An 11965-nucleotide genomic window follows, 5' to 3' on the forward strand; every position below is an offset into this window, starting at 1 on the left:
GTAGTCGCGTCAGAATTTAGTGACATTGATCCGCGTTTTCTAGAAAAACTGTGCACGATACACCGACAGATGTATTGCGTTCATTTTTCAAAATCAGAAACTGCAGTGATCCGATCACCTACGGTTAAGTACGCTCGTTCCAATTATCCAGCAAGAACAATCGGAATAGAGCCAACTTATACGTCGTGAGCTTATATCAGAAACACATAAGGTCCTTCAAAAGCTAAACAGAGATGACAGACACATTTTTCCTAGATTTGTGTAGAAATTCTGTGCACGTTCAACAAAAAAATGACAAATTTTCTCGGCCGAATACGTTAATGTCGAGACAAAGAAGAGAAAAGAATCTTTTCTCTTAACTTATTAGAAATTTGAGATTGCAAACTTGTATGTGTGAGTGCGTAAGACTACTACAGCATTCAAATATATGAACAATCGTTAGATTGATTTATTAATTGTTATTGTACCCCGTCTAAGATTTTAGGGTTAAAGCGATACGTGCATACATATATTTTGTAAGATTAACCCTCTCTTAAGCTTAACATAGATATGAAAGGATAAGCAATTTATTAACAACCACTTAAAGGTCAATAGCTGAATCATTCTTTGGAGGCTTATTACGTCGTCAAATATCATAGAATTTGATATATGAAAAACAAACCCTTAACGTTATGAGGATATTATTATATAAATGATAGAAAAGCAAGAAAATAGAAAACGTTTGCTTGACGATTATAAAGACAACATTGTCTATACCCAAAATAAACGGTGTTGACAATACGCATATGTATACATATATTATATATGTATCGATATATATGTGTAGATGGATGGTGTCATGGAATAACAAAGACTTACCCTATTATCGTAGAAAACAAAATAACGGTGATTACTTACAAGTAACCCTTAAAGTATGCTTAACATAACACTGAAAAGATATATATCTTGTAATATACTTACATTTATATATTCCAAGTTATATATCTGTATGCATACAACTTATATATATGTTGGCATACAACTTATATATACATATATATATATATATATATATAAATTCAAACCTTGAAAATGATTTCTTGTCTTCATATCAAAACAAAAAAAAAGGCAAATTCGGAGAAAAGTGCAGAAAGAACGCCTTTCAACCAGGCCTTCGGGGGGAAAATAAAAATGTTATGTATATTACAACGAAAAGAAAAACAACGGCAACAATAAACTTCAATTTCTGATACTAGAACTATATATACATCTGTGAATATGTACGGAGCAGACATACACTTATACTTGTGTGGATATATTTAAATGTGCGCTGAATGGGAAAGCGCGAAATCAAAATCATACCTTGAGAGCTCATAACATTTTCATCAGGGAATACTGGTTGCAAAAGGAGAAATATGAAATTGTCCGCGCACAAGTGTGGGTAAATGTTTAACTTCCGTTTCCGTTTTATAAAAGACGAGGTGTCTCCACATCTATCTGTCTGTCTATCTTCCAAACAAGCAACTCTTTCTAAGGCTCTGCCGCAGCCAAGTACTTATATATTTGAATTTCTATACTTACACTATACTTAAGTGAAGTTGTTTGTACTTACAAATGTTTGTTGGCATGTCGTGTTATTTATATAGACGCATTCTCATATACGTGTGCATGCATGCGTTTAACCAAGTGTCTGTTAAATTACAATGTTTTCTATTATAACGTCAAAAATTTCAAGCAAAAAAAAGCCTTTGCCTCTTTCTTTGTATCCCATAGCAAATTGTTGTCAATTCGTATTAATTTTATGCCTTCACTTGTCACTGGAACAGTTTCATTGATTATTATGTTAGTTAAATTTCGTATGAAAATTTTTATTGTCTATAGACTTAAGCATTGTTTAAACAAGTAAATCAATAAATGCGGAAAGCAATTGGTATTAAAAGATCGGCATATACCCTTACAGTTGCATAGATCAGTAAGTGTAGAATCCATTTGCCGTAGGAGATGTGTGTATGAGAAACTTTTGCTTTATATACTTCCATGTCCATTAATGACTCGTAATTAATAGTTTAGAACAAGATGTACACATTTCTTATTAAGCTGTGCAAAATTTGAAACCAAAATTCCAACAATCGCTCTGATATGAAAGATCACTTCAACAAAAACGATGGATAAGTCCTTTAAGATTGACCTGAACAAATCCGGGCGACACGGCGGAATTTAGCGTGTATTGAACTGAATGAGCCACCAGGCATACTAGACAGAAAGTCGTACCTGAGAGGCACGCTGTCTAGGACGCACATAATATCATTAGTTAGACAGTACCTAGCATTCATATCTCTGTCAACACTGATTAATGTATGAGCCGGGAGCGCAAAGAATAGACCCTACGAAAGCCTTAAATAACACTTGCGAAAATAAAAACCAGTAAGAATTTGAATGTACATGCCTTAGGTAAGGAAGTACCTTCAGCTAGGCAAGGTAATGATCGAGTATACCTTGGCATCGAATCCGCTAGATAAACACAAGCATGTGCAAAAATACCTCAGCACTTTTCCATAACGTATCGCATTAAAAACATCGTCAGAACTGTTGCGTAAGTTGAAGAAGAAGAAGCCGTACGATTATCATCGTAGATGTGCAAATAAGTTCGCTGTGATGGAGTTGGTTGCTTTATAGAACGTGTCCGATGTATTCTTCTCTTTGCTATTTTGGGTACACATTGTTTTGACATTAGTGTTTGTACGATGTAGGTTTCAGTTCTTATGTAGTCCTCGTTCAGTCTGTATCAAAGTGTAAAGGGATGGAAGTCAGCAAGCAGCACTTACGGCACGTCATGTTCTTCACTTTCAAACTGGAAAGTATGCAGTTGAAGTTACTAACATGAGTAAGTTGATTGGATACGAAAAGCACAAGTTGATCCAGGGCAATACCCCATATCTTTTGCGAAGCCGAGTATTCATCTACAGAAAGTTCTACTCTGCCTTTGATAACATTGAAGGAAGCTCTAAAGCTTAGTGAAATTTTTACGTGCGAACGATATCAAGCCCTTGAAGCCACACTAAATGAAACGCTTTACGAAAAAAGACATTTTACTGGCGAAGAAACTCGCGTAGTGAGTTTTCTTCATGACAACGTCCCGACGCTGATCTAGCACAAGCAACCAAGGAGATGATCCCTAACTTCGCCGGCAAACTCCTTACGGTTGTGGGTAACTCTTCACATTTGCCTTTTGCGGAATATCCATTGTCCCTTATAATATTCGTAAGCACGCCGAAAAAGAAACCAACAAAGGGATCTTCAACTTGGGCCGGTAACTTCCCCCGATTGCGTCTTACTCGCCTGACTTGGTTTCTGCTTATTAGCATCTTTTTAAATCGATGCAGTCATATCTAGGAGATCTGCCTCGAAACCTATTTACACGTCTAATAGGTATAAACGCACCTTATTGAAAATATTTCCGATATTACCAACTAATTCGAAAGTATATATAATATTAAGGAAGGAAGTTGATCCATAAAACCCAGCTCGAGGTAACGAAGAAAGTTATACTTGCCTTGAAATTTTTAAATCTTGCTCGGATATATCAATTCCGAATAGGGAAGACAGAGTTTATATGGGGAAAATGAAATATTTGTGTTATGCATTGACATACTGCGCAAATATCTGTTTGAACTAAATTTCTTTCAACTCCTGGCTATTAATTATTCTTTCCAGGTCCAATCTCGAGCCAACCATCAGTTTGAAAAATAAAGTGAAATAAAAAAGGAACTGACAGCCGAAATAAGTTATTGAGTGGCAATAAAAATATCGCAGAGCCAAGTTTGACGGAAAAATCCACTTGGAACACTGCTTGCTTAGCTACCAAAGTGTTTTTAATCTTTATAAGAGTATAAGTGAAACGTTTCGTTTCTAAATGTAAAACCGAATAATTTATCAATTGAATGATAGTTACTTAGTCTAAAGGCCGATAACTTGATCTTCCATTTATTTTCTCATTTTTTTTTTTTTTGATATTTTTTTATTTAGCCCTTAATTTAAATTTGTAAAGTCTTCATAAGGTACGTACAAAAGAGTGTATATTTAATACAACAATACAAAGCACATCATCTTCAGGATTTTTCTATAGAAATTATTTGGAAATGTATTGAGATTTTACGCTCACTTCCCTTTACGAAATCGCATACAAAACTTCCTGGCCATTATTATTATAATTCATTTTATTTTGAATTAATCCAATTTATGCGCATGATGGGAGAAAGCTTCAATGTATTTAAATTTTAATGTCATTTTCACACATGCACAATAAATTCGCAAATAATATGCATAGAAAAGCTAACGTGTGAGTAGATCTATAATATTTCACATGCTGTCATGCAGACAGACGTAATCATCTCATATTGAATAGAACACGTATAGAAAAAGAAATAAACGTTACGCTATAAGCATCTCAGGCACATGAAGATGTAAGAAAATTGAAATAAATTTTGTTAAAAGAGGGTGTGTCAATTGGCATTATTTGTGCAGTGAACCGTCCTGTAAACTTTAAAACATAATCTGGCATAGATTGCTTTTTATTGACGATACGATTTGATTTCTTATTTAGGCTTCTTCTTCTTTGCGAGCGGATCGAATTTTTTGCCAAACTGCAGCCCTCAGGAAAGAAAAAAATATGTGTGAGAGGTATAGTTTTCAATTTTTTTTTTTTTTTGTTTTTTCTTTTGACCTTGACTAATAAAGCAACATAAGCAGTAACGGTAGATGGACTTGACTTTAATGATTCAGAATAAAAACCTTTAGAAATTTAGATTTTGGCTCTCTTCATCAAGGGTGATGGGTATATCCAGTTTGTCAGAACGTTGGCAACAACACGCTGTCGAAAGCTTAGGAGCGTTCAGCATCAAATTTTAAACCGATTGAAGGATGTCCGTCTGTAAGTCTGTACGCCTGTCTACGTTCAAGACTGGAGAGGATTGAGAACCGTAGACGAAATCATAGACGCAGCAAGGAGACGAGAACATTTTTGGGCTTGAGTCAATAAAATAGCTTAGTGCACAATAACATCATAAGACGCATATAATCGCTTGTATCCAGTATACGTCCTTAATAAAAGAAGAAAAGCTATCGGCAGCAAGATTGGCAGTAACATTGCAAGCTCCTGTAAGAAGATTGGCATTGGAAATAAGACAAATTGAGCAAAGCACATGCCCACTGAACAGCACCAACTCTACATTATTCTCTTTCTCTAAGTAAAAACTTGTGGGGGCACAAATTTCCGTAGTTACTTTTGCGGAGGACCCTATTTATATAGTTAGGTGGGAGCAAGGGTGGGACTTAAATGGTTCAACAATGAAGTGCCAAGGTATACAATGACTAAAAACATCGGGCTTCCTTGATCGCTTTAGTATGTAGATCTTCCTTTTCTGAAACGTTTCAAAATATTTCCAACTTATTATGAATTTATTTTTTTTTTTTTATTATCCTGCAATAATCGTAGTTTATCATTCCCAATAGCATGGCACTCTGACGTACAAGTTTTTTAAAATATTTTTTTGCAACATATCTTCCGCATAAATTAAGTACAGAGACATTGTTCAGGGCATAACCTGAACAAATGTTAGCAATCATTTACAGCCGTAATGTATACATCTGTCAAGATTTTTTTACAGAAAAAATATTATTTGAAAAAAAAGGAAATGAAAGTGAAAGTGAAAGCCTTAAAAAGCCTTAAGGTAGATTTTACAATTCCCAAAATAATAATGAAATGTTTTCTATTTGATCGCGAAGCACCACATGACGTCTCACAAGCAATGAATACTGAATCAGTGAATCTTTTTTATTAAGTACTTGATTACAGCCAAAGTCTAAAGCAATTTTGTATCCTTCTAGTGGTGCAAGTGATTACGCAAATTATAGACCATAAATCAATATTGAATGACATTTAAGACATATGCAATCATTTGAAATGTTAGCCTGGAGGGTGTAGTGATTCGTATCGAACCTACATATTGTAAACTTCTTAACAGATGTGAAGGAATAGCTTAATATGAAATAGTGTTAAAAATGCTACACGGAATTTTGTTAACAATCATCGAATAAAATAAGTACTCTCATGATACCCTACACCACTTCTAGTGCCGGGTATATTAAATTTGTGCGGAGGACGTGAGAGAGATCGATCTTTTGTTGTACTGATCGATTTAAAATCATTTTCTAAGCTTGTCTGTCCATTTGTTCGTCTGTGTGTCTGTCCATACATCCTTGTGTTCGAACTACATGTCGCGGGTTTCGCGATATCTTGATGAAATATGGTGTACTGTTCTTGACCTTGGACCACCGCTATTGAAAATGGTTGCGATTGGACCACACTTTCGATCACTTCCTACATAACTAGTTATTTTGATAGGTCATGGTAAGATAAAATACTGTAGTTTTTAAACTTTCGCAACAAAAGTTAGGCACTAATAGTATCTCGGCATCTTATATTGGTGTGAACAATATGGATCCAATGAGGTAATTTTTTGAAACTCCTGATACATAAAGGTTATTATGGGCACTGAATCTTTATGCCGTAAAAAGACCTCAATTTCAATATTTCTTAATGAGAATTTGTTCATAATAATGATTTGACATTAACCACAATCTTACCGAACTTGGACGACATAGCTCTGTTTTCTGGATCCTACCTCATAAAACGATTTCAATGAAAAGTAAACCCGTGTACGACAAAAATGACCAATGTTTGGTATTTTATGATGAAAATTGGTTCGTAAGACTAATTTGATGTAAAAGTTGCATCAAATAGGTCTGTTACGAAGATCCAACTGTACGAAGGGGCTCTCATGAAAAGCAAACACTTCTGTGACCAATAAGTTCAATCTGTAGTTTGTTGGGATGGAAGAAAGTGGGAATTACTAACACTTTTGACAATTGAATTGAGTTTGCTAAATTTGAACCACGTTAGTTGACTTTTTGAGCGACCTTCAATGTGAGGGCTTTCATGAAAATTATGGCTTCACATCATAATAATGTATAATTTTTAAAGTATTATCCCCAAAGTGAACGAGTATCTGCATTAAGTGAGATGATGTAATCGGCCTTGGCCGACTATCATTACCACTTACGAAGTATTTGCTTCAATGGTGTGCCACACCATAATTTGTGCTTCAATTTCTTTTTAAGTAGGTGAACTAAGGTTTGATTAAAAATTTAAGTATACAGTTGGCTCATGAAAAATCATTCTTTTTAGGTGGTATTGTTTCATTCAGCCAAATTCTTATTTATTTTCATGTGTACAAATGCAGATAAGGATCGCAAGCTTCTGTTGCCGTAATATTACAGTTAATGACTTTCCGAAACCATACACTGAACTGAATTGCGATCTTTTGATGAAAACAGTTTTAGTTTTCATCATCGGAAAATGAATTCAGTTTTAATTGAAAGCAATGTTTACTATTATCGCATACTTCAGTCAATACTCAACTTGGTTTTGAAAATATTTGGATCAATTAATACTTTTTAATTTAGTCCAAATGTGGAGAAGGAAATTTAGTGTAACGAATATAATCTCAAAACATTCCTGACCATACATGATCTTAAAAACTTAAGGAACAAAGCCATTATAAAATATTCAAATAAGCAAATGATCTTAGTCTGCGATAGAGACTTTAGGGTATGGTAGAAACGAAAGAAGAAATTCATAGTAACTTTCGCGAAAGTCTGACAATATTATGGTTTACACTGACAACTGTCTCCACTTTTCCATGTTAAAAACTTTACATTCGATTTTTCCTAAAACACTTACATATACCGCGGTTGCTTCCCTCGACTCAATTAATTCGCAACGTTGGTCTACGCCACAGCGAGATTGCTGCCTTATGGAACGTAAGGACTTATCAACTTTAATTACTCTCAACAATCAGTCAGAAATGACACAGTTCGACTTAATTAATATTAATTAGACTAGATTCGTGCTTGCAAATTGATCGACATTATTGATCGACAAACACGGACAACCAAAAGCGTGTTAATGACGACCAAATTATATATTCATGTTTATACTAAATTATAAACAGCTTCGTTTCAAGCACTAGCAACAAAAACAAACACATATTTTCACAAGCAATCACATGCTCACACCGTTAGCTGTTTTATATCGATCACCGATTATTGATCTTGTAAAAACGTTTTCAATGCCCAGAAAGACGCTTCAGCCACCACACAGAGTATCTATATTGTTGAGCAACATCAAATTCTGAATGGATGTCTGTCCGCCTGTATAGTATACTTTTTCCTGGCTGCAATAGTGAAACTAACGAGTTCAAATTTGGCAGAAATATTGGAAAGTTTTGCACGCAGTCTGGTATTGGAACTGGGACAAATCGATCGAAGGGCACGCCAACAGTACTCCGTAAAGTGAGGACATCAGTGTTTGTTAGCAGGAATAAAAATTGTTGTTTGCCCATTACTCATAAGCTAGAGCAAATAAAGCTTCAACAAATTCCAACAAGTATTCTATGGGCGATGCTGCAGTACCTCTATGGAAATGGAAGAAATCTGTCCCGCGTACTCAATTTTATAGTTTGTGACAATTTCATCTTTTTCTCAAAACCTTATATATAACGCACAGAAGCAAGCTATATAAATTCTTAACCAATTTCAAATTCAAATGCAATCCCTCTATGGGAAGCATTCTCCTGTTGACCGTAATGAAGATATCGCTTACAAACTTGACCCAAACATCTCAAAGAACACGGCTACAGCACCCGCACGTGTATGTAACAAATTTTCTTAATTGTTACCATTCTTACACAATCTACACCTCTTATGGTGAGTGTGTATATTGGGTTTGTGCGGGTATATATTATGGAGCACCCAAAACGCTGTGTAGATATTATACCAACCAAACACAAATCGCGTGCTTAACCTGTTTGCTGATCCGTGTCCGCTCGTCCGTTCATCCGCTTACCTGTTATATATGTATGAGGAGCTTTGCGTTCCACGTACAATTTGTAACTTTCGAGATATTATGATGAAATTGGATGCGTTGACCCAAAGCCGAAGAAATTTGAGAATTTCCATGACCACATTCCATGAAACGTTCTGCTTTAAAAAATTACAAATCTTGATAAAGCCCGAAAAACGTAATAAGTTAAACCGCGTAGTTCTATTTCTTGGTCCTTTTCCCATATGAAGCTTATCTATTATTTCATCCAACCTTTACAAAACTCACGCATGAAGTCAGCATCTGCACCAGTTTGAATTGAAAGGAGACACGGGTTAAGAAGCATCCACAGATTTCGGAGACACAGAATATATGTATAAGTGCTATGCCTCGGCTTGCAACCCTGTGGCATACTTTGTTCACTTAAGTATTTCGAGTTTGGCTACAAATAATTGTTTTCGGAAGATTAGTCGAAATTAGCAGATAAGCATTTTTCCATCTACCTCTGGTTATGTGCATGTCATACAGCGGCATCGAGATTAATAGGATAAATACTAATTGGGGTTTTTTCATTTCCACATGCGATGGGAATATATAGTAACAGTAATTGCTTCCTGCACTCTAAACGATAAATAGAAGTTTTCAACTATCAGATTCGCCAGTAAATTTTTGTGACTCAAAAGAAGCGTAATGAAGTTCTTATCCACTATAACGGTAGTAATTGCAGTTTTATTATTTGTGCAAAGGCAGTCGGCTGAACGTTACCGTTTCGTACATGACGAGCCCGAAATATACAGAGACTGTCGTCATGCACCAGAAATGTTAGGTTTCAAACAGATGGCCGATATGAGTGATTTGGAGATAATTTTCAATGACGAAGGACTTTATGTTAACGGAACTGCTACCGTTGTTTGGGATGTGAAACAAACTGATCGTATAACGGTAAATTTTCCAGTTAAAAATCTTGCACGCTTTTCTTGATTAAAGGTTTTAAAAACGATGGATTCGATGGGTTCAGTTTAGAGGATGATGGTATCAGGGAAGGACGATATTATGGGTAAATTTAAATGCACATTTGTTGGATTCGAGAATTGAGGTGCATTAGAGGTGCGACCAGATAGAAAACATAATTTCGGAAAAACGCGACTTATTAATGTTCGATTTTAGATAAAAGTCTTACGTGGGTATATAAGGACCCACTCAAGCTTGGAACATGTCAAGTATATATGCGTATTACCCCAAACCAAGAATGCATGTCTCTTTGGAATCTCTACCAATCTACTTGCGACACCTAAATAAACTGTTTAGGACATCATCTGGAGGATGTGCCTAATTAACGGGAAATTTCGTCAGTGGGCGTTATAATTCTTACAAATGAAGCGATACCTTTAAAATTTTTAAATCACAGGCATAAAATAAGTTTGAAGATAAATATCCGTCCATACACGAAAATGACAAACAACTCTAAACGTTAAACAAAGACGTACGACTTTACTGTGGTCGCAGCTAGAATCAGTGCTTACTAGGTAAAGGGATAACACTTCACTCTGTGGGGGGCCACCCACTACTCTGTGAGCACCATGTTCCTATCGCTTTCTGTTCCTTGACTTCTTTCTGTACCAATAGGGAACATTAACCCAAATTCAAAAGAAAAGAACATTCGAGCTATAGCAGCTGGGGTGCTCTACTGCCTATCGATTTAACATACTTAAGCTGCTGTACTCCATCTCCGTCCGTTTGTTGTCATCAATGTCTGTCCGTCCGTCTCTAATTCAGTTAGACTGTCAGTTTATATATACAATTCTGCAGGATCTTAGCTATGATTGAGGATTGGCCAAAAGTGGCTTTGTTCATTTTTCTTAAATTATTTTTTTAAATAAATAGTTTCATGCTTTTTGGAATGGAAGAAACGCTAATAAAACAATAACATTCGAGAACACTATTAACCCCATGTTCAAGTATTAGATGCAAAATTTATTTTTGAAAAATATGTAAAAATGGCAACACCGACATCGAATTATTGCGAAGCATCTTTAATTGTTAAGGCTCTATGGAAAGGAGTTTAGTTGAAAGCAAGAATATAAAAGACACTGACGTTTTAAAATCGTTCTCAACCCCATTGACATTTTATTTGGAAATGTATTTAAATGAATCGTGAGAACGTTATCTAAACACGCTTTCCAATGTATTCAAGATCCTAGAAATCAACAGTCCAGACATTCGCCAGCGTCTTCTTATTAGAGACTTATTTGAACTAATTATGAAAGTGAGAATTATTTATTTTTTACAGGTACATGCAGAACTAGAAAAGTTCAGCCGTAGCTCCTGGCAGCCAACCCCTTTCGGGATGTTTGTTGAGGATTTCTGTAAGGAAATGACAGATCCTAATTCAAAAATTCACAATGTCTGGGTGAGACATATTTTCCCAGAGGATCGCCAATGTTTCGAGAAAGGAGTACGTTCCGTCTTCTAATTCTAAGTTTAAAATTCTCTCAATTATCTTTTAAATTTAGACAAGGTATCGTCACGAACCGTTCGCAGGTGTAGTTGAAGTGGAGGTAAAAAACTACGCGTTTAAAGGCCGCTACAGAGCCGTTGAAAACTTGCGTGTATATGATGAGAACGGTAATCTGAAACCTGGTAAGTCAGCCTGTCTGGAAGTTCCAGGCGACTTTATGAAAGTCAAATAGCGAGCTAAAACTAGGAGATAAGAATTCTACATTTGGGAGAATTCTTTCTCACTTTATCCGACCCTCTTGGTCATCTTAATTTTATTGAAGTGTTTTTAAGCATTACATCAGTTTTGTTCAATTTCTTTTAATTTTACGAAGATAATAAATATTTGTTTTTTCTTACGGCCGAAGATTATTATGAAAATTCATTTTTGGAAACTTCGACTACACTCATGCTAAGCTGGCAGTGGCCAGTGGCCTACCAATGGTGCTTTATACAGCATAATAGTTATTCATGTAACGACTTTTCAAATTAAAAGCTCGTCCGACGCGAACCGTTTTCAATAGTGTTCGTTCCGTGTCCAAAAATACA

The 11965-nt window shown here is 35.6% G+C and overlaps 1 protein-coding gene across 1 annotated transcript; it reads left to right on the forward strand.

The window, feature by feature from the left end:
* The first annotated feature begins 9610 nt into the window (after positions 1-9610).
* LOC119635814 lies at positions 9611-11610 on the forward strand. Its single transcript, XM_038030821.1, has 3 exons — positions 9611-9862; positions 11211-11375; positions 11434-11610. Exons 1-3 carry the CDS (start codon positions 9611-9613, stop codon positions 11608-11610), a joined length of 594 nt encoding a protein of 197 aa, XP_037886749.1.
* Positions 11611-11965: the final 355 nt, after the last annotated feature.

This window comes from Glossina fuscipes, unplaced genomic scaffold (assembly GCF_014805625.2).
Source record: "Glossina fuscipes isolate IAEA_lab_2018 unplaced genomic scaffold, Yale_Gfus_2 27, whole genome shotgun sequence".
In the NCBI taxonomy this organism is placed as follows: Eukaryota; Metazoa; Arthropoda; class Insecta; order Diptera; family Glossinidae; genus Glossina; species Glossina fuscipes.